Raw genomic sequence first — 22,789 nt, 5'->3', positions numbered from 1 at the left:
CTTTAAATTATATTGTTTTGTAAAAAGGTAATGTTGCCTCGGTTTAAGCTAAACTAAGGAGCATTACTTTAAATTATATTATTTTATAAAAAGGCAATATTTATCTAGATTTAGTTTAGCTTAAGATTCTTAAAAGTTCTTTTGTATTATTTTATGAATTCTTCTAAGACCGTGCATTGCAGGCGTGCTAAGTTTATGGGTAAGTATAAATAGCCCTCTTATACATAACTAAAATATATTAATATACAAGAAGTATTATTCATTTTTTTTTCTCTTAACAATGTAAAGTACTCTCAATTTGTATTATTTTCTGAATTCTTCTAGGCAACAACATTTATTCATCTTATCATTGATTTTATCGAAAAAATAAGATAATAAACCATTCTTAAATAACTTATAATTTTAATGCAGATATCTAATGAGATTAATTTTAAATAGTTGGGAGATATATTTGCCATTCTTTTTCAGGTGAAAATTAAATCACATCGATTTAAAGTAATTTTTAATTTAATATTTTATTTAATTTTTTTCAGTTTAGTTATTATTCTTTTATACAACTTAATATTTCAGGTTAATTCGGTTATTTTCATAAAAATCTGATAAATAAAGTAATTGATTTTTCATATTATAAATTTATAACTTTTTTTTTAAAAAATTTATGTGCCTTTACGTGTAGCTTATGAAACTGTAGTAGTCTCATAAATAAAATATAGAAATTAAAAAAATCTCCCCAAAAAATTTCAAAATCATTAAACAAAATATACTGGTTTATCAATGTGCAAACTCAAAAATCTTTCTAATTTTATGTTGTAATTTCAAATTCAACTTACATTTAGAATGGATATACTTTTACTTAAGGGATAAATAATTCTATTTTTTTTCAATTAATTCTTATATTTTTATTTTTGTTTTGAAAGCAAATATAATATCAAATAAAATAATATTTTTTTAATAAAATTTCATTTTTATAATTTTAAAAAATATTTACTATTTATATATATTTTTAAAATTTTTTATATTAATAAAAATACTAAATTTATGATATTTTAAATTAAAAAATAATATTTATTATTAACTTATGACTTATTTGATTATTGAAAAAGATTACATGACATTAACTTTATATCATTACAATTATGGAATTTTATTTTTGTTTATAAAAAACTTAATCTTGTAATTTTACTTACTGCATTAGAATTCGATGTAATCTCCGGTACAAAACATAAACGGACACAAATTTAAATTGCATCAGGCTGGTAAACATCCATGTTAGCAGGGGTAGAGGGAGGGTAAGGCAAGGGGCACGTGCCGTACCGGCGACCGGAAAATGCTTTGAAGGGGATGAAGGTGCCGCAGCGGCGCAGCCGGTGGTGCCCTACCAAAGGGAAGCTCCTGGCTCCGCCACTGCATGTTAGCTAGCCAAACGGCTTATTCATATGCAAATCTTGGTATAAATCTTCTAGGTGCTACTTATATTCGTCCCTAAAAATTCAACATTAATTTCCAGATACAACTCCGAGTCATGTCTGGTTGGTAGACATCATGTTAGCTAGTTAGATGGTTATGCCGGTCCAACTCCGAACTCCCGGTTGTGTCTAAAAACCTTTTAGAACTTTTGATTTGTTTTCTATGATAAAAGAAGAAATAATTAATAATGAAAAAAAATATCATAATGAATAAAATTCATTCATTAAAATATCAAAAATATCTTTCTATTAATTAAAAAAATAAAAAAATAACGATATAATTTATTGATCAAATTATATATATATGTGAGCGTTTTATTATATATAAAATAATTGAGCATTTAAGAATTTTATTGGATTCTATACATGCATGGCTAATACATTGAATATAAATATCTAATAGTTCTCCTTGTGAAATACAAATCTAGTAGTTGTTTTGGTTGAGAATTTGGCGCACAGCGTCTTCAACTCCCTTGCAAGTGTTGATGGGCCGCAGTAGAAAACTCCTATATTCCAAACAACCTCATAATTCAGCCTTAGCAATGTAATTGGGAAGGTATTTCAGTTACCTTATCAAAATTAATTTATAAGTATATTAATTATGGAATTTTTAAAATTTCACTAGTTTTAAAATTAAATAAAAATAATACGATTAAATTATACTTACCAATTCGTTCTCCTCTATGTTTTTTTGCCAATTTGAAAAAAATATTGAACCAATTTGGACGACCAAATTGCGTACGTGCCTGAAATTATTTAAAACAATATATTTATTTTTAAATAAATTTTTATTTGATTGCATATTGAAAATTAACTGAAATCAAACTATAATTTTAAAGCAATATATTTTACCTGAGTCCAGGAAACAATATCAATGCCTTTCTTGGCTTGATATAATGCTTGCATAGCACTTATCAAAGCAGATCTTGCATCCCCTTCTTCATAAACACTGCTTAAGAAGTTGTGCATTTCTATCACAGACTAAAAGGTTCACCAGGCAGCCAAATGGGAAAATATTAGACAAAAAAAGAAACACTAAAGAGTAATTTTTTTTTTTTACTTAATGATCTAAAATTGTTTTTAAAATAGCTAAATTCTTATTTAGTCTCTAAATTTTATCATTATTATCACTTGAATCCCTATATTTTAGAAATTAAACTATTTTAGCACTTAATTTTACTTAAATATACCCATAAGTTCTTTCATCCATTTTTCCATTAGCATTTAATGTTTTAAAAAATTTACTAGTTAGTCTTTCTATTAGTTTTTATCGTTAAGTATTTTATTATTTAGTTTCTATAATTTGAAAAAAATTATTTGTTGGTCTCTCAATTTTATAAGAACTTTACTAATTAATTTTTGCATGTTAAGGGTATTTTAGATTTTTTTGCAATATTTAACTGTTAAAATTAATGAAAAGACCAATTAGTAAATTTTTTAAAATATTAAGAGCATTTAATATATTTTTCAAATTTGAAGAACGAGAAATCATATATTATAAAGATTAACTAGTAATTTTTCCTTTAATTAATTATAATATCATCTTTGACATCATCTTTTTATCTCTCATCTCTCTCTGTCTTTTTCCCTCTGTCTTTTGAGTAGGGGAGAAAAAAAATATAAAACTAACTATAAGATTAATGATGAAAATGTAAATAATTCATATTATTTAGGTATTAAATAATAATTTATCTTAAAATATTAATGGAAAAATAAATTGAAGGACCTTAAAGTGCGATGAAAATAAAATTTGAGGGAATACATAGTTTACTTTGTAAAATATAGGAATCCAAGTGTTAATTAATAATGAGAAAACTTGGAGATTAAATTATAAAGTTTTCCTTTTAAAATGATGAGCTTAAAACTCAAACCAATTCAATGAAGATGAAATCTAAATAAGTATAGTTTTTCATGTTACCTGCTTTTGGTTTGTCTTTGATATTTCCCACAAGACATCCCTAAACCAATCAAAGGAGCTTTGTTCTCTTGTAACCCAATAAAAATAGGCTTTTAAAGGGCCTTTTGCAATGTTGCATTCTCCACAATTTGCCTACATGAAATTTTAGTCAAATATAAGAATTTAAATGAATTTTTATAAAATCAGACATGATTTCGAGTTCTTTTAACGGTAAAGAGAAGAGCTTAATTGTTGTGATACCTTTTGGTGGAGACCATTTGCAACATCTTTAAGAATGCTAATGAAAGGTGTGGCTCCAATGCCAAGTCCAATTAGCATTACTATATCATACTTGACATGATCTTGAGAAGCCGCTCCATAGGGTCCATCAATGTATATTTTTGGATACTCCTTAGTCCTGGATAGTACTGCCTGCAAAATCCAAATACAATATCACTACAATCCATCATTAATTAATATCTTTCGATATTAATTTTAATAACTCAGAGAAAATAAAAATGCTCTTACGGTAACCGTAATTTATTGTCTCTATAATTATCGGAAGACCGCATACATCAATATTTTTCAGAGCTTATGAAGATTGGATTGTCTCGAACACTAAGTCATTTTTTTCTTTAATGCATACAAATTTAGAGAAATTTTACGTTATATGTAAAATAATTGTATTATAACGATTGTATTATAACCATTAATCATGATAGGTTCTATATAAATTATACCATGATCAATGGTTAGCATGCAATTATTGTACATACAATTATTGTATGGTAATGTTCATTAGCACCCAGATCGAGGTCGACCCCTATTAGGGGAGTCAGACCCAAGACCCATCAGAGTCCACTACGCAAGCTAACCTATTAGCACACAACCCAATCCGCGGTTGAAGTAGGTGACCGGGTACCGGACTCATCAGAAAAGAATCCAGTTCATTTGATGTGATGGAGAGTAGGAGAGCAAGCTCGCTATGCCGCGACTTTACCGGTATGAGTGTCGGAAGGGAATTAAATGGCTGTTTGACGATGGTGGGTAGGCAGAGTAAACAGAGTAGGCAGATATGCCCATAGATACAAGTCTTTGTGATAGCAACAGGTAACACTATAACAAGTAGCGGTTATGCATACTAGAGAACAAAAAAAAAAAAAAAAAAGAGGGGAGCGCGATCCATTCAGACTAAGATTACTCATACACACCTAAACTCTACTATAACAATGGTTTGTCCTACCTCTTGGAAGAGACTGTATATTTGATAACTCCAGTCTCCTAAAGTTCTGATATGGACACTTAAGTGATCATCCTCTGGTCCTGAAGTTAATGAAAAAGGGTGCCTGAAAATGAGAAGCTGGAATTTAGATTGATCATGTAAGAAAATAATGAAATCAGGTATAAAAAATATTGGCTGTAAATGTGCATATAGCTAGTTATAACATACCATTGAAATAAAGAAATTTGAGGACATTGTATGAAGATATACATCCCACTCTTGTGCTTGAAACCTTCTGGTTTTTGCAGCTTGAGGGACAAAACCTTGCCTGGATGAATCATTACCTTGATAATTTTTGCATCATAAAACCCTGATCTTAGTGCTCGAACAAAACGTTCGGCTGCATATAGCGTAACCGGAAAGGCAATGTACATCCATGTCTGTACAAAAAGATTCTAATATTACGACTAATCCAGATTTTCATGACCTTTAAATATTTTTTTTTCTTGATATATTAATAGAAAATAAATGAACATATACCAAGAAGTAGCGAAAGGCAATGTATGAATTGAAGGAACAAAATGCATACCGTTTTTTCAGTTATATTGTCGGTTAGGAAGAGGAACATGGAGTGAACAATGAGCAAGGCATAGACAAGAATGAACAAGTGGTGAGAGTACCAGAAAGTATTATAACCAGTGACATGTCGTATGGAGCTGGGGAGAGAAGGTGAACGCCGGCGAGGCCATTTTGTTGCTAGTAAAAATGCAACTGTCATTAGCATGACCATGGCAATTCCAGTAGCCACTTCTGTTGTGGCTAATATTTGAATATATGATGGCTGATGATACCCGAATCGGACGGCTATTGTTTGCCGGAAAATTGATTGGTTTGAACCACTTATTCTTGGGAAATCACAAGCAAGATGAGTTCCTCCATGGAGTATCACACCTACCACTATGCCCCCTGCAATCACCTACATCAATTTCTTTTTCTATCAAAAAAAAAAAAAGAAGATATAATAAAATTTAATAATGAATTTACTAATCCATATGTAATTTTTTTTTTCTTATTTTGAACTCATTTCAATATAATTCCATTATATTTCTTATTTTACTGTAATATTAAATTATTAAAATTAATTGATGAATTAATTAATAATAAACTTTTTAAAATTTTAAAATATTTTAATGTATTTTTTAAAATTAAAAATTAATTAATAAATTTTTTATATTATAGAAATTAAATATGAATTATTTTCTTTATAAAATAATTGATAAAATAAATGGGGAAAGTAATAATGATTACCTTGTGGAAGTTGATATTATCATTGAAAGGTATAAAAGAATTGAGAGTTGGTTTCCGGCGAAGCCAAGTGATGGTATTCCGACAAACGGGGAGAAGAATTAAAGCCATATTAAATTTCAAGGTTTCAGCTGCTCCTTTGGCTGTGCAAAGGCAATAACCCATCACTTCAAAAGCTGTTCTATGCCTGTACTGTATGAATTTCCATGTGAACAGTGAGAAGCAAATCACCAACCACAGCACCACTATCCATCCTCTTCTCCAATATGATCGGAAAATGATTTCAGACCTCGACATAGTTTTTCCACGTGGGTCTTTTTCATTGGTTTGATGATAACCAGTAGGTGGTGATGATGATGATGATAAGCTTGCTTTAAGCAGAGTTTCTAGTTGATGCGGCTGCATGCAAATCACTAACAAATTTAGAAAGTTAACAGATAAGATTCCGTTTGTTTAGGAAAAATAATTTATACTTAAAAAATATTTATTTATAAAAGAATATTTTTTAAATTAAATAATTTATTTTTTAATATTTAATATTAATTTTAAAAAAATATAGATGAAATAGAAAAATGTAATTGATATTTTATTTATGATTATCTTAATTAAATCAAACTAGCGATTCCTATATTCAGAGGTAAACAATATTCGATTTAAATTAAAAAAAATCAATCGAACTGAATTAATTTAAAAATTTTATTCGGTTTTGTATTCATTTCGATTCGGTTCGATTTTTAATATTAAAATTTTTAATTATTTCGGTTCGATTTGATTTTAATAAAAAAAATTAAAAAAATTAAACTGAACCGATTAATGATAATAGTATTTATTTTCAATAATACAAAAAGATTAAATCATATTATTAAGATTAAAATATTTTAATTAAATATTAAAATACTAAAAATAAAAATAAAATGTAAAAAATAAAAAATTTATTAAAAATTCATACTGATCAAATCAAACAGAATAAAACTGAATCGGACTGATTCAATTTGATTTGATTTTTAATCTATATCAATTCAGTTTGATTTTCATAAATATCAAAATTTTAATTTTTAATTTATTATATTTGGTTCGGTTCGATTCGATTTTAAATTAAAATGCGAACTCCTATATATACTTTCCTAGTGATTCATTAAATAGATTGCTTAGAAATAACTCCATTTTAATTAATATTATTATAAATGCTTAACTTGGCTCATTGAATTTGATTAAATTATAAATTTTTATATGTAAATTAAATTAATAAATGCTTGATAGGCATGAGCTGGTAGAGTGGAATATTGTAATACTTGATTTCAAAATTAAAATAAAATAATATATATATATGGTATTTAATTAATTGTGCACCTCAATAAATCCCTTTTCTTCAGTGTCAAGAGATTCCATTATCAAAGCAGCATATTCATGTGCTTCCTCATGTGTTAGAGACAATTTATTTGCTGCAGCAGATAGCAAAATAGCCTGCAAAATATTTCCAAAACTAAGAAAAATAATCAAAATTATTTTAAAAAATATATAAAATCTCGAATTTACGTAAAATTACATACAATACCTGCTTGATGTCCATTTCATTAATTTTTCCATCTTTATTTCTATTGCACCTAAAAGGAAAAAGTAATTATATAAATTGAGAAGGAAATTTATTGGAAAAAATAATAAAAAAAAATTCCACAAATGGGATAATTACATGTCAAAGAAAATTTTGACTCTTGATTGGAAACTAGGATCAGTCAAGCGATGCCAGTAACTATGGAGTTCTTTTCTTGTGATATCAAATTTATAATATTCTCTTCCTCTTATTGCCATTAAGACCTCTTTAGCAAATTCTGGAGACTGCTGCATTCCTTCATACATGAAAAGCAAAAGTATTTATTAAATAGTAAAAAAAAATAATATTTATTTTTTGAAAAATAATTTATTATGTAACATTAAATAATAAAGTGCAAAAATAATATTTTTTTTCTAATAAAAAGTTATTTTTATTTCCTTAATTAGCATAAACACTAAAGAGTTTGAAAATATTTTCTTTAAAAAATATTTTTCTTGACATAGATTTATGAATTTATGATTGTATTACTATAAAATGATTCGATTGGCTAATTAATTTCTAAAATGATGTGCTAGACAGAGTCTATTCTAAGAATTTCTTTCTGTTTTTTTAATGAAAATTGACCAGTGGGCAACATGAACAGCTCATGCAAGTGTCTGCTAATTTCAATTTTTTGTCTTTATATGAAATTACAGAGAAAAGTCTAGAGAGAAAAAGTTAGATACACCAACTCTTATCAAATACCTATACAAAAGCCAAACTCCGACCACTTGACAACCGGCTCAGGGCCATTTCCGGCAGATGCCAGCCGGTTGAAACGCTTTTCCACTTCCTTCCATTCACTGTCAGTAAATCTCATCAGCCGTTCATCCATTGGCTTTTCGACGAAATGCTGCAGAGAAGCGACTCTTCCAATCCAATAAGAAGAAGAAGATGAAAGGGAAGCATCCACCTTTTTTGGCTCTACTTGAGAATCCATTGATGGGTTTATGCAGCTCTGTTAGTTTCTTCTTTATAATTTTTTTTTCCAGGAAAATGCTGGTTTATAATTTCATGGCAGAGAGAAAAGAATAGAGCAGTGAAGTTGGATCTGTAGAGAATTGCATGCACATGTAGATTTAATAAAGTATAAGCAATCAAGAGAAGAAGAAGAAGAAGAAAGCGTTTCCAATACAAAAGCAAAAAAGAATACTATTAAATATTGGATTTGGGTGGTTGAGTGTGGAGGATGAGAATGCAAAATTTTCAATAATGGGTTTAGTGAATGATTGGTTTGAGAATGAATAAGAAATTTATGAAAGGTAGAGAGATTAGGAGAGGGAGAATAGAGTTCAAGTGTGAGAGCAGGTGAAGTGTAGAGAAGAAGCTAATAAAAAAGATTCATGCAATGAGAGTGAAAGATGAAAGAAAGGTGTAAAAAAGTGTAAATATGACCTAATCTTGTCCTAACCTAACCTCTTTCTTGCATGCTGAGGTGATGAGCTGTTTTGGTCTAGATGAAGTAACCAAATTTGTAGTCATATCAAATATTTGATTAATTGTATTGAAAGTCAAAACAATGTAAGAGAAAAAGGGAGGAATAAAATAATGATAGGGATTCTCTGTCTCTCTTTTGGAGATTTCAAGGGTGGATGAGAATGGACGGAGTATTTTTGTATCTAACCCTCCAACTCTAATCAGATTTAGATAATATATAATTGAATTGAAATGTATTTAAATTTAAAATTTAATATTTATAATAAAATTTATTATTTAATCTTTATATAAAATTTATAGTTTAATCTCTTAATTTTAAAAAATATATTAAAATATCTCTAATATTTTAAAAAATATACTAAATAATTATTTTATTAATTTTAGCTGTTAAATTCATCTTAATAATTTAAAAAATTAAAAAAAATTATTAGTTGATATCTCATATTTATAAAAAATATACTGATTAATTTCTCTCAATATTTAAAAGTATTAATTTTTTCTATAATATTTAATAATAAAAATTAATAAATAAATTAATTAATAGACTTTTAATATTTTAAAAAATATTTTAATATATTTTTTAAAATTGAGTTATTAATTAGTAAATTTTCTTGTAATACAGAAACTAAATAGTAATTTCTTTATTAATTTAATATAAAATACATATATAATTTTTCTATGTTTTCATTTAAAAATTAGAATTTAATTTTTTTAGAAATATTAATTTTTTTAAAATGAAAATTAATAATAAAAAATATGTTTTTACATAAATTATAATTAAAATATATAAAATTAAATAAGTTCATATAATATTAATCGAAATAGAAAAAAATTAGGATAATTTAAAATAAATTTTTATTAGATTTAAGTGAAGTTTAATATTAATAATATAACCTTGAGTTCGAATTTAATTCTGAGTTGAATGAAATTTTTGTGTATATTCTACCTGTTTATATTCTTATGTTGAAAAGTATGTGTTTTAGCTTAATGATGCATGAAACATCATTACAAAAGTTTGAAAACATTGAAGAAGTTGTGGCTATATGTGCTTTTAAGGTATTTTGAATTAAATTGAAAAATTATATCTAATTGAACTAAGCTTTATTTATTTTTTATTCAATTTTAATTCTGTATTAAAAATTAAGTCAAAGTTATATTTACTACTTTATTTCATTTTGATTCTTCATAAAAATTGAATTAACAGAACCAAATTAGAATTGTACTGATAAAAAATTTAAGGGAAAATAAATTTTATACTTATGTTTTCTTTTTTTATTTTTCAGAGATATTATATAATTTAAATATAATTATATGTATAATTTATCATTAAGTATAAGCCTATAAAGCTTAAGAAATTTTTTTAAATTTTCTATGTTAATTATGTCTTATGAAAATATTTTCTCTCACTCCATCAAAGGGTTTATAAGGTTCATGATTTTGGAAAGAAACCTATAAAATAAAGAAAGAATGATCAGAGTTCTACGGGAGATATCTTATGAACAAATTTCAAGGCTTCATAGCAGCAGCAGCAACCAGCAGCAAATCAAGTCTCTCAACAGCCCATAATCAAAGTTCAACAAGGCAGCTAAATCACTCACAAAAGAACCATTCCCATACTGCAGATTAGTTCCCAATCAAACAACATGAAAAAACTAACAATCTGTATCACAACTCCAACAACCACATTGCCTTGTAAAACAAATTCAAGGCTTTATGACAGCAGAATAATTGGAAAAGCAAACCAAGCCTCACAACATCCCACATTCAAAATACCAACACCCTTCCCACGTACCCATACTTAACAATAAGCAAACAAAAACTCTGCATCTTTCAAACAAAAACTACAACTAAGCTAGACCCAGTATGTAGCTTCAGTAGCAGCCTGCAGCACAATAGTAGCTCATTAGGAGTTGCCTAAACACAAGCAAACATCTAATAAAGTAACCAAGTATATAATCACAGCATAGACCACCTAGCCCAATCTATAGAATTATATATATCTAGTAATCTTAACTTTACACAAGAAACAATTTTGCGTACAAACGTATTGATATTAGCCTCTTCTTGCCTAAAAACAATAGACTGTCTCATTGAAGGTGTCACACCCATTTTCTAATCTGTAGAGACGGATATAACTCGAAAAACTGACAGAATTTCTCCTGATATTTATACATATAAATACATATAACCTGCTATAATTTTAAAATATTAAACATATAAGAGAGGATTGATAGCTGGTTTAATCAATCCATAATATATTTGCACTAAACAAAATATATATTCAGCTTTTGAATATACAATCTATATATTATCTTCCAAAATCACAAGAAGAAGTTATAAGGGACTTAGAATTGGCCCGACCTCCACTAGACTTTGAGTAGACGAAGTGAAAGAAAGTACAAAATTACGAGATGTAATATGCTAAAAGTAGATCACCCAAAAGGATTTGTAATATTAAAAATATAAGGGATGAGTACAAACTACTCAGTGAGCGGATAAATAAATAACAAAGGGGAAAAGATAAAGTTTAGATATTTAATAGTACCAAATACTTAGTTAAAATAAGTCAGCTGAATAAATACAGTTTAATTCAATTAATATAAAATAAACTGAATATAAATTGCTAAGATTCCACTGCTGGATAATGAATCCAAAAATTATAACGGTGAAAAATAGAATCTGTATGCACTCATAATATGTTCCCTATAGATAATGAATCCAAAAATTATAACGGTGAAAAATAGAATCCGCATACACTCATAATATGTTCCCTATATATAATGCTGGCATCTCAGGTGTGATAAAATAATAACAGCCTGAGAGCAATGCTGACATCTTAGACTCTATGATGACAATTTTGGCCCAAGAGCTAATAAAATACTGGTCATACACATGTGCAGAGCTACCCCAAAGGGTGACCACTTGACATACGTTCCAAAGGTTGTCTGTATATCAAGCGCTGTCCCAAAGACAGTATAAATATATATTATGCTGAAAATAAATCATCTGTCATCTAGGTGTTATCTGTTCGGTGTATATACAGAGTGTAATCGGCTATTTATTTAGCTGTGCTTTAAATTAAATTTCCATTCATTCAAGAAATACAAATTCATTTCATCCTTTCCCATTTTAAATAAACAAAATAACATATAAATATATAAATATATTTAAGAAAAGTATCAATATTATATATTTATCCACTCACCAGTATTGGGAACAAAATAACTTTAGGTCGTAGGAGTACCCCTATTATCTATCCTGAAAGCTGGGTCCTCTCCTAGACTTAAGAAGAAAAATAATATATCAAATGGTAAATAAATATTCTAGGATGAAAATATAAAACATAAAATGCGAAATTTTAAATATATTTTTATATATATTTTAAAGAAAAATTCGGCAATATTTCGGCATAGCTAGACCTCCCAAAATTACACAGACTTAATAAAAATTCACAATAAACTATAAATATTATTTGGATCAACCTATGAAAATCATCAATCCAAAAATAATATAGAATTCATTAATTGGGTCTAACTAAAACATATCCTTTTTAATTCTCAGATCGCAAAAATCACTATTTAATGGTAGAGAAAATAAATTATATCGTAATAATTCGATTAAAAGGGATAAAACTCACCTATCCAAATATCGAAACCTCTGGAAGATATTATTGAATTTTTTATTAGGATATTGGTTTAGATTAGAATTTCAGAAGTTTATGGGTTGATTGGGTTGAGGGGGTGAAAATTTGGATTAAAAAGAGGATTTTTTTTATAAAAATAACAGAGCAAATGCTCTGCTTCTGCTACTGCTTCTGCTTTTTCTTCGCGAAAATGAATGCTCTGGTTTCGGGAAGAAACCAGAGCCTTTAATGTTTTAATTTATTTATTTTTTTCATTTTTTTATTTTAATTATATATATATATATATATATATATAAGTCATGGGCCTTCCTTTTTTTTTTCTAGAAGGGCCGGATATAACAATTATCTCCTTCTAAAAGAAATTTCGTCCTCGAAATTTTACATACATGGTGAAGGGAATAAATGTGAGAATTGAGTTCGCATATTCTCTTCTTTTTCCCAAGTAGCTTCTTTGATAGAGTGATTACTCCATCGAACTTTAACCAGGAGTATTATCTTGTTCCTTAGAACCTTCTCTTCTTTGGCAATGATCTCTACTGGCTCTTCTTCGTATGTTAAATCTTTCCTCAACTCGATAGGTTGTTTCTGGAGGATGTGGGAAGGATCATTTTTTAATCTCCTTAAAATGGAAACATGAAAGACATCATGAATCTGTGATAGCTCTAGAGGTAGTGCTAAACGATAAGCAACTGGTCCAATTTTCTCTAAAATCTCATATGGTCCTATGAATTGCGGACTCAATTTTCCACGTTTACCAAAACGTACAACCCTTTTCCAAAGGGAGATCTTTAGAAATGCCTTGTCGCCAACATTATATTCAATATCCCTTCTCTTCATATATGCATAACTCTTCTGTCTATCTTGTGCTGCTTTTAATCTACTTTTGATCGTCTGAATTTTATCTGTAGTGTGTTGCACTAATTCTGGACCTTCTAATTGTCTTTCCCCTACCTCATTCCAACACAATGGTGTTCTGCATCTTCTCCCATATAAAGCTTCATAAGGAGTCATGCCAATACTAGCATGATAACTATTATTATAAGAAAACTCCATTAAATGCACATACCTATCCCAACTTCCTTTAAACTCCATCACACAAGCTCTCAGCATATCCTCCAAGGTCTGAATAGTTCTTTCTGATTGACAATCAGTTTGAGGGTGAAAAGAAGTGCTAAACTTCAACTTGGTGCCTAAAGCATTTTGCAAGCTAGGCCAAAATCGAGAAGTGAATCTTGGATCTCTATCTGAAACAATAGAAATTGGAGCACCATGAAGTCTTACAATCTCATTGACATAGATTTTTGCTAATTTGTCTAAAGAATAATCCATCCTGACAGGCAAAAAGTGTGTTGACTTGTTTAATATATCAACTATTACCCATACTGCATTATGTCCATGTGAAGTACGAGGTAACCCAGAAATAAAATCCATAGTAATGTGTTCCCAGTTCCATTTTGGAATAGAGAACGATTGTAGCTTTCCTGTTGGATGTTGATGTTCTGCTTTAATCTGTTGGCATACTAAGCATGTGGACACAAAGTCAGCTATTTCTTTCTTCATGCCTAGCCACCAATAATTTTCTTTAAGATTTCTATACATTTTTGTACTTCCTGGATGCATAGAGTAAGCAGAACAATAAGCTTCCTCCATAATTTCTCTCTTCAAGCTTTCCATTTTGGGTACACAGTCTATCACCAAATATTAAAGTCTTGTCTTCCCTTAGGGAAAAGTCAGTACGGGTGCCATCTCTTACCTCATTACTGAGCTTACTCAACTGCTCAACTTAATTTTAGGTTTTTCTGACTTTTTCTATCAAAACTGGTCGAACTTTGAGAGTTGCCAACAATGCTCCTGCATCATCCACTGCTAATTCTACCCTTAAGGATCTGATCTCTAGTAACAAGGGAAGTCGAACTGTTTTGAGGTAAGCTAAATTACTAAAGGACTTGCGACTAAGGGCATCATCTACCACATTAGCTTTGCCGGGATGATATTCAATGGTACAGTCGTAGTCCTTAAGTAACTCAATCCACCGTCTCTGCCTTAAATTCAACTCCTTTTGTGTGAGAAGATACTTCAAGCTCTTGTGATCTGTAAAAATCTGGCAAGTCCCGCCATAAAGATAATGCCTCCATGTCTTTAATGCAAACACAACTGCAGCTGATTCCAGATCATGGGTGGGATAATTTAATTCATGTGGTCTAAGCTGTCTAGAAGCATAAGCTATCACCTTCCCATATTGCATGAGTACATAGCCTAAACCCTTGTGAGAAGCATCATTATACACCACAAATCCATATGTACCTGAGGGTAAGGTGAGGACTGGAGTTGATGTAAGACATGATGATGGGATAACCAATCCATATCTAGGATAACATCCAGATCTTGTAGATACAAAGGAATCAGATCCACTAACAGCTCATGGTTGCCCAATTTAACAATATAATTTCTATACACATGTTCACATACAACAGAATCCCCAACTGGAGTACTCATAGCTAATCCACAATCTAAGGGTTTTAATTCTCTATCAGCATGCACAGAGAATGATTGAGATATGAAAGAGTGAGTAGAACCAAGATCTATAAGAATGTGTGCATCTTTTATAAAAAATGGTTAACATATCAGTCACCACCTCTGGAGATGCTCGTGCCTCCTACTGTGTCATAGCAAAGACTCTGGCTTGAGTGTGAGGTCTACCAGGTTGCATCATTGGTCTAGTCTGAGAAGATGAAGTAGCTCCACTGGCTTTGCTTGTGCTAGGCCCAGCTTGTGTTGTAGGTACACCCTGTGATGGCATCATACCATACTTTAGATTCTGAGGAGCCACTAATCATTGCTGAGAACCACTGTCTCTAGCTATCAGCAATGGACAATCATTCTTAAAATGCCCCGAAGAACCACATTCAAAACAATCCTTATCGAATTTTCTGCACTCCCCAGCATGATATTTACCACAAGTGACACATTGAGGAAAATGTTTCTTTCTTTGTTCGAACCCAAAATTATATCCTTGTCCTTGCCCACGTTTCTGTGTCCCAAAGGAACTACTCACTAGTTGTGCTACTGAACTTTGACTAAACTGTAGTCGAGTAACCTGTTGCTCTGTATTGACAAAAGAACCTCTACCACTACCACTGTATTCAGTTTGGGACTGAAATGAACTGCTCCCTCTTTTAGCTGGTCTCTCTCTGAACCCCTGTGAACCCTACATATGCTTTCTACTCATCCTCTGCTCATATTCTTTCTCTTCTTGCTTAACATTCTCAACGTTTAAGGTTGCTTCCACCAACTTTCTAAAATTATTACCTCTGAACCAGGTCATAGATGATCTAATATTAACATGTAGACCCTGTCTGAATCTGTCACATTTAGCTTCCTCAGAAGGCAGTATGTCTGAAACAAAGTAATAGAGATCTTCAAACTTGTCAACATACTCTCTTATTGAGAGATTTCCTTGAAACAACCTGAAAAAGGCATCCTGTTTTCCCTTTCTGTAACTTTCTGACAAATACTCCTGGCGAAATTCATATATAAATTGATCCCAAGTCAATCTAACTCCATGTCTGCGACGAATGCCATCAAACCAACCATCAGCCTTACTCTGAAGCAAACCATGTACATTATCTACCTTATTTGCATCAGTCAACTTCATTAGTTCAAACACTTTTATCACTTTCTTTAACCATTTATTTGTAATGTCAGCATCCGAAGAACCCTCAAAATCATAAGCCCCCAAATGTCTAACACGATCCACTATCTTCCACGGATCTCTAGGTTAGCTGTAAAAGCTGCTGTAACTACCTATGCCACAAAAGCACCCAAGTCTGCATTTATCTGAAAAGGATTGGCTGGTGTTACAGGTGGAACAAAAGGTGGAGCTGCAGGTGCGACAGGAGGTGCAACTGCAGGTGCTGAGGGAGGCGATGGTGCAGTCAGATATGCCCTTGATTCAATACCATGAGAAATAGAATCTCCATGTCCTTCTCTGCTCTCAGGTAAAACATGATCTGCCACCCCTTCTAGAATTGGAGGTGCAACTGTAGGATCCCTATGAGGTCGATCAATATCAGCTAATCTAACTGTACGAACACTACGGCCTCGACTTCTATTACCTACTCTAGGCGGCATTGTCCTACAAACAAAAATACGAAAGGAATTATTAGAATATAATTAAGAATACTAACTCAAGAAAAGTCTATAGAATCTATAAACCTAAGCTCTGATATCAAAAATTGTCACACCCATTTTCTAATCTGTAAAGACGGATATGACTCGAAAAACTGACAGAATTTCTCCTGATATTTATACATAAAAATACATATAACCTGCTATAATTTTAAAATATTAAATATACAAGAGATGACTGATAGCTGGTCTAATCAATCCATAATATATTTGCACTAAACAAAATATATATTCAGCTTTTGAATATACAATCTATACATTATCTTCCAAAATTACAAGAAGAAGTTATAAGGGACTTAGGATTGGCCTGACCTCCACTAGACTCTGAGCAGACGAAGTGAAAGAAAGTATAAAATTACGAGATATAATCTGCTAAAAGTGGATTACCCAAAAGGATCTGTAATATTAAAAATATAAGGGGTGAGTACTAAGGGGAAAAGATAAAGTTTAGGTACTTAATAGTACCAAATACTTAACTAAAATAAGTCAGCAGAATAAATACAATTTAATTTAATTAATATAAAATAAACTGAATATAAATTGCTAATATTTATTCAAAAATTATAACTGTAAAAAAAAGAATCCGCATACACTCATAATATGTTCCCTATAGATAATACTGACATCTCAAGTGTGATAAAATAATGACAGCCTGAGAGCAATGGTGTCATCTTAGACTCTATGATGACAATTTTGGCCCAAGAGCTAATAAAATACTGGTCATACACATGTGCAGAGCTACCCCAAAGGGTGACCACCTGACATATGCCCAAAGGCTGTCTGTACATCAAGCGTTATCCCAAAGACAGTATAAATATATATTATGCTAAAAATAAATCACTTGTCATCAAGGCCTTATCTGTTCGGTACATATACAGAGTGTAATCGGCTATTTATTCAGCTATGCTTTAAATTAAATTTCTATTCATTCAAGAAGTACAAATTCATTTCATCCTTTCCCATTTTAAATAAACAAAATAACATATACATATATCAATATATTTAAGAAAATCATCAATGTTATATATTTATTCATTCACCAGTACGAGAAATAAAATAACTTTAAGTCGTAGGAGTACCCCTATTATCTATCCTGAAAGCTGAGTCCTCTCCTAGAATTAAGAAGAAAAATAATATATCAAATGGTAAATAAATATTCTAGAATGAAAATATAAAACGTAAAATGTAAAATTTTAAGTATATTTTTATATATTTTTTAAAAAAATTTGACAATATTTCGGTATAGTTAGACCTTTCAAAATTACACAGACTCAATAAAAATTCACAATAAACTATAAATATTATTTGGATCAACCTATGAAAATCATCAATCTAAAAATAATATAGAATTTCATTAATCGGGTCTAACTAAAACATATCCCTTTTAATTTTCATATCGCAGAAATTACTATTTAATGGTAGAAAAAAAAATTATATCGTAATAATTTGAATAAAATAATAAAACTCATATATCTAAATATCAAAGTTTCCGGAAGAAATTATTAAATTTTCGATCAGAATATTGATTTAGATTAAAATTTCAAAAGTTTATGGTTTGATTGGTCAAGGAAGAAATTTTTTTTTTAAATAACGGAGCAAATGCTCTACTTCTGCTACTGTTTCTGCTTTTTCTTCGCGAAAATGAATGCTCTGGTTTAGGGAAGAAACCAGAGCCTTTAATGTTTTAATTTATTTTTTTTATTTTTTATTTTAATTATATATATATATAAAAGTCATGGGCCTTCCTTTTTTTTTTTTCTAAAAGGGCCGGGTATAACAGAAGGACATTCTTCCACAAGCTGCCAAATTACTTTTCCTTGTAGATCTCTATGTAAATCAATTAATCTCCCGTTTTCATTCAAAACCTGCTCTTTGAATATGGCATTTTTGGAGACTAACACTCCAAACTCTACTAGAAAAGGAGCATTTAAAAAACAAATGGTCCATCGATTCCTCGTGATGTTGACATAAGTTACATCTAGCATTATTAACCACACCTATTTGAACATTGTAGATTAATCAGCAAGTCTGTCTATCAAAGCCATCCACACAATAAAAATATGTCTAGGCAATACAGATTTCTCCCACACTAGCTTGTACCAGCTTACCTTTCTGTTAGTATTTGTAATAGCTATTCAAGCACTAGCTACAGAGTACTGACCTGATGTATTTTAAAAGACAGAGACAGATCAGTAAGAATAAACCTGGATAGATACTCTATGGCCACTGCAAACAATAAATGAGACATAGGATGTCCTTGCCAAGAACTTTAAACCAACAAAACCTCCTCTAAAAAATCTCAGCTTACTGAATCCCAAGCCTTCCGTAAATCTACCTTCATAACATATCTAGGAGGACCACTATCTCTATGATAATTTCTCACCAATTCATGCACCATCAAAATATTATCAATTGTCCTTCTACTAGGGATAAAAGCTGACTGGTTGGAATTGATAATCTTGCATAAAACTTTCCCCATTCTCCCTGTAAGAATCTTTGTAATAACCTTTTACACCACAGTGCAACAAGCTATAGATGTATAATCTGTCAAGCCTGCTGGGTTATCTACTTTTGGAATGATCGTTAAAGTTGTCATATTAAACTATTTCAATAACCTACCATCCTCAGAAAAAAAATAAATAAATACTTGACAGCAATGACATCCTTTCCGATAATATTCTAAGCCTTCTTGAAAAAATGACTATTGAACCCATCCACACCTGTAGCCTTGTCACTCCCATAGCCTTCTCCTTTCTGCACTATTATTACTTGCATACACCAACGACAAAAAAACTTCTACCCTTCACATCATAATGCTTAATATGCTCAAAAGCCATACAAACAAGGATTGTAACTTGTTGTGGATTATAAACAAGCCACATCCTATCTAGTTAGCATACTGATAATGATGTTAAAAAAAATCCTCTCTTGCTGTCTCAACCCCATTTGTACTTTTTCTTTATTTATCCCTCTAGCCTTGGTTTCCACAATTCCAAAGGCTTTTATTTTGAATTTAGCAATCAGAGAATGGATCTTTAACTGCACCTTCCTATCCCCTGTTACTCCAATACATAGCATATCCCCTATTGCTCCAATACATAGCGCTAAAGATGATCTCGGCGTCTCAGTTGACTCACCCTCCATAGCATTAACCACATCCACAGCCCCTACCTTACTATTTTTTGTGTACTTGTTCACAACTAATTATTCTTTTTGCTGACTGGCATCTGGCGCACTCGTATACCTTTTTTTCTTAAAGGTATATAGCCCCTCACTCACAGCCCTGTTTCTTCCTTCTACAGAATCAAAATTAAACAAAAAAATATTCATCTTAACCATGTGAACTGCAATCAACCCATAGTCCTTCCACCTATTTCTTGCAAAATTCTAAATCCACTGAAACCTAGGGCTTGCCCTATATATACTGCCAATGAGATTAGTTTTCCACCTGTGCATTTCACAATTCAACTCTTCCTTGTGAATCGTACTACCTTCCTCCCATCAGTAACGACTGGGAGCACAAACTGCAATTTCGCCTTAATCGATCTCATTATGTTCCTCACAAACAGGCTAGCCCAATTTTTTTTGCCCAGATTGAGCCATTGAATCATGTTTCTCCCCTTTCCCTTTGTCTTCTCCCATCGATTCCTCCTTATTCTTGACTGTTTCTAACTCCATTTATGCATCAATCGAGTATATATATCCAGGTGCCAATAATTAATCTGCATGCTAGAGATGAAAGTATGTTCATGTTTTACTATGTTTCTTTCCTTTTCTTTCTTTTTTCCCCTTCATTTTGCTCCAATTACAAAAGCAAGTGATCACATCAAACAATAAGAAAGACAGAAGTGGAATTGATATAACAATTTTATTTTTCAGTTCTTGCTATTTCTTATGCAGTGAACCAATTGGCCTGCTATCTTTACATATTCCCCACCTTTCCAATCTTCAAATAAACAGGAAACTTGACAACTTTTTTGTCATGCCCATCTTCATTCCAAGCATTCTTGAACTTCTCAACCACATCATCCCTCAATAGATCAACACCCTTTTCCTTTGCTGTTTGATATGCAGACCATGACTTCAGGTAAGTAAAATACTCATTCAAGCTCATCTCTCTCTCTGTTACAAACTTGAATGGTCCTGTGTGATCAGTTCCCTCCAGTGGCTCAAATGGAAAATCAATGGTTGCATACTTATCATTAACCAACTTACGTGCTGGATCCCAATAAGGATCAGAATCAATCTCATAAAATGGTTTGAAGACAGAATCCACAGCGTCATTAACTTCAGGCACCGTGTAGCACCAAGCAGCAACGACTCCATTTGGCTTCTTGAGAACCCACTTCACTTGCTGGTAAAATGCAGGCAGATCAAACCAATGGAGGGCTTGAGCAATTGTCACCAAATCAACACTGGATTGTGCAGACACATATTCCTCCAGTTCTTCCATTGGGATGACTGCAGGAGTTTGCTGATATCGAACATTGGCAAGTTTTGGTGCAAATTCCAGTTGCTTCAGGCTAGTATCTGTGCCTACAACATTCTCGTAGATCCCAGCAAGCTGCAAAGAAAATTTGCATAACGACACAATTGTTAAATCAGTAATAAACACATGGAACACATAATATGGAAGGAGAAAGAGAGAGAAGAAGGCTCACAGATTGAGCTGCCTGGCCGCTGCCGGTGCCCACATCCCAGGCAAGGTCTTTAGCAGGAGTCTTGGAGGAAATGAAGTGGAAGAGTTGTAGTGGGTAGTTAGGCCTAGCATCTGCGTATTGCTTTGCTTGCTTAATGAATAAATCTGCCATTTCTTTTTGTAGTTTGGATGAGATTTGCCTACCTCTGTTGTCGTATATATAGGCTTTTTCTCTCAGATGTGTTCATGGTCCATTGAAGTGTACGCTTGGAAGGAACAACTTGGGAAGGTTCTAAGTGAATTTCACTTTACCAAGGTTGCCTACTTTGACCTGTGAAACTCAAAGTCCTTTTTGCAACTTACACTGTCATTAAGAATTTCTGTTTTTCTTTCAGAAAAAAAAAAAAAGAAATACTTTCCAAAACAATATTTTATATTTTGAATGCTTTAAGAATTCTGAATTTTAATTAACAAAAAAGTTACTTTTTCTAGTTAAAAAATAAAAGTATTTATAAGAATATATTGTTTTATGGATTTAAGAATCTCTTATTAACATCCATAAAATTTTTATATATGAATTACAATAATATTCTTAGTTTTTTTTTTTAATGTTACATAATCAAGGAAAATACTTTTCGCATATAAATTATTTCTGTAAAATAAATAAAAGCTAAATATAATCAGATTAACATAAATGATAATTAAAATTAAGTTTATGCAATCTCTGACTTCCTTTTCAATTAGAACTACTGAAAAAAAACTAAATTTGCCAATATTCAACATCAGTAAATTTCTCCGGTGAAAAAGTTAATTAACTTGTTTTATACCTTTAATAGGAACTAAATAATATATAACTAAAATTATAAAGATTAAATATTACAAATATTTAAAATTAAAAAAATATACTTTAAAAATTAAAGGATTTAATTTTGTAAAATATAAAAATATTTTAATTAAATAATATATATATATTAAATAGTTAATTTTAATAAAATGTAGAAACCTGATATTTATACTCATTTTATCTTTCTTTTTCCTTTCTTTTTTAAGAAAGCAAGAATTGCATTTATAAGTCTAAAGGAGGCTCAAAATACAATAGGATTTAAAAATCTGTATACAGCTCAAATTAAATTAAAAGAATAAAATACAACTAAATCAAACTTAAAATCAGTCTAAAATTTATTCAATCCAGCTACAGAACCTAATGCACTGTATGAAAAGAGAAATTTGATGGTCATCATCATAGAGAAGCCACAACTCCACCAGCATTATTACCAATCAAAACAGAGAATTAGACAAGAGCAACAAAATCAACAATAACAACAAAATGACAAATACTCAAGAATCAATTATGCATGGCCAATTGGAAACTTCGAGATGAATACAAATCTAAAGCAGCCT

The 22,789-nt window shown here is 30.7% G+C and overlaps 3 protein-coding genes across 3 annotated transcripts; all 3 read right to left on the bottom strand.

Annotated features, from left to right (window-relative positions):
• Positions 1 to 1,777: 1,777 nt before the first annotated feature.
• Positions 1,778 to 8,759, bottom strand: LOC110621652 (respiratory burst oxidase homolog protein A). Its single transcript, XM_021765921.2, has 13 exons — positions 8,187 to 8,759; positions 7,581 to 7,737; positions 7,446 to 7,494; positions 7,241 to 7,354; positions 5,894 to 6,289; positions 5,175 to 5,561; positions 4,814 to 5,025; positions 4,607 to 4,709; positions 3,625 to 3,795; positions 3,385 to 3,516; positions 2,319 to 2,447; positions 2,134 to 2,212; positions 1,778 to 1,972 (listed from the first exon to the last, which is right to left on the bottom strand). The coding sequence occupies exons 1-13, from the start codon at positions 8,419 to 8,421 to the stop codon at positions 1,863 to 1,865; spliced, it is 2,274 nt and encodes a 757-aa protein (XP_021621613.1). The 5' UTR covers positions 8,422 to 8,759; the 3' UTR covers positions 1,778 to 1,862.
• Positions 8,760 to 15,394: 6,635 nt separating this feature from the next.
• LOC110620968 lies at positions 15,395 to 16,216 on the bottom strand. Its single transcript, XM_021764927.1, has 2 exons — positions 15,787 to 16,216; positions 15,395 to 15,666 (listed from the first exon to the last, which is right to left on the bottom strand). The coding sequence occupies exons 1-2, from the start codon at positions 16,214 to 16,216 to the stop codon at positions 15,395 to 15,397; spliced, it is 702 nt and encodes a 233-aa protein (XP_021620619.1).
• A 4,378-nt stretch (positions 16,217 to 20,594) lies between these two features.
• On the bottom strand, positions 20,595 to 21,617 carry LOC110620387 (putative methyltransferase DDB_G0268948). Its single transcript, XM_021764101.2, has 2 exons — positions 21,411 to 21,617; positions 20,595 to 21,313 (listed from the first exon to the last, which is right to left on the bottom strand). The coding sequence occupies exons 1-2, from the start codon at positions 21,558 to 21,560 to the stop codon at positions 20,672 to 20,674; spliced, it is 792 nt and encodes a 263-aa protein (XP_021619793.1). The 5' UTR covers positions 21,561 to 21,617; the 3' UTR covers positions 20,595 to 20,671.
• Between the last annotated feature and the right edge of the window lie 1,172 nt (positions 21,618 to 22,789).

This window comes from Manihot esculenta, chromosome 8 (genome assembly GCF_001659605.2).
Source record: "Manihot esculenta cultivar AM560-2 chromosome 8, M.esculenta_v8, whole genome shotgun sequence".
Lineage (NCBI taxonomy): Eukaryota > Viridiplantae > Streptophyta > Magnoliopsida > Malpighiales > Euphorbiaceae > Manihot > Manihot esculenta.
Note: the sequence above shows the minus strand (reverse complement) of the source record. Positions and strands in the feature narration are given on the sequence as shown.

Coding starts and splice junctions, on each gene's coding strand:
- LOC110620968 (XM_021764927.1), bottom strand. CDS start 16,216: ATGAAGTTGACTGATGCAAATAAGGTAGATAATGTACATGGTTTGCTT. Junction 15,667..15,786: donor AGAATATGAGCAGAGGATGA/GTAGAAAGCATA, acceptor TTGTCAATACAG/AGCAACAGGTTACTCGACTA.
- LOC110620387 (XM_021764101.2), bottom strand. CDS start 21,560: ATGGCAGATTTATTCATTAAGCAAGCAAAGCAATACGCAGATGCTAGG. Junction 21,314..21,410: donor GCGGCCAGGCAGCTCAATCT/GTGAGCCTTCTT, acceptor TTTTCTTTGCAG/CTTGCTGGGATCTACGAGAA.
- LOC110621652 (XM_021765921.2), bottom strand. CDS start 8,421: ATGGATTCTCAAGTAGAGCCAAAAAAGGTGGATGCTTCCCTTTCATCT. Junction 5,026..5,174: donor ACAATATAACTGAAAAAACG/GTATGCATTTTG, acceptor CTTTTTGTACAG/ACATGGATGTACATTGCCTT. Junction 3,796..4,606: donor TATACAGTCTCTTCCAAGAG/GTAGGACAAACC, acceptor TGGATTTTGCAG/GCAGTACTATCCAGGACTAA.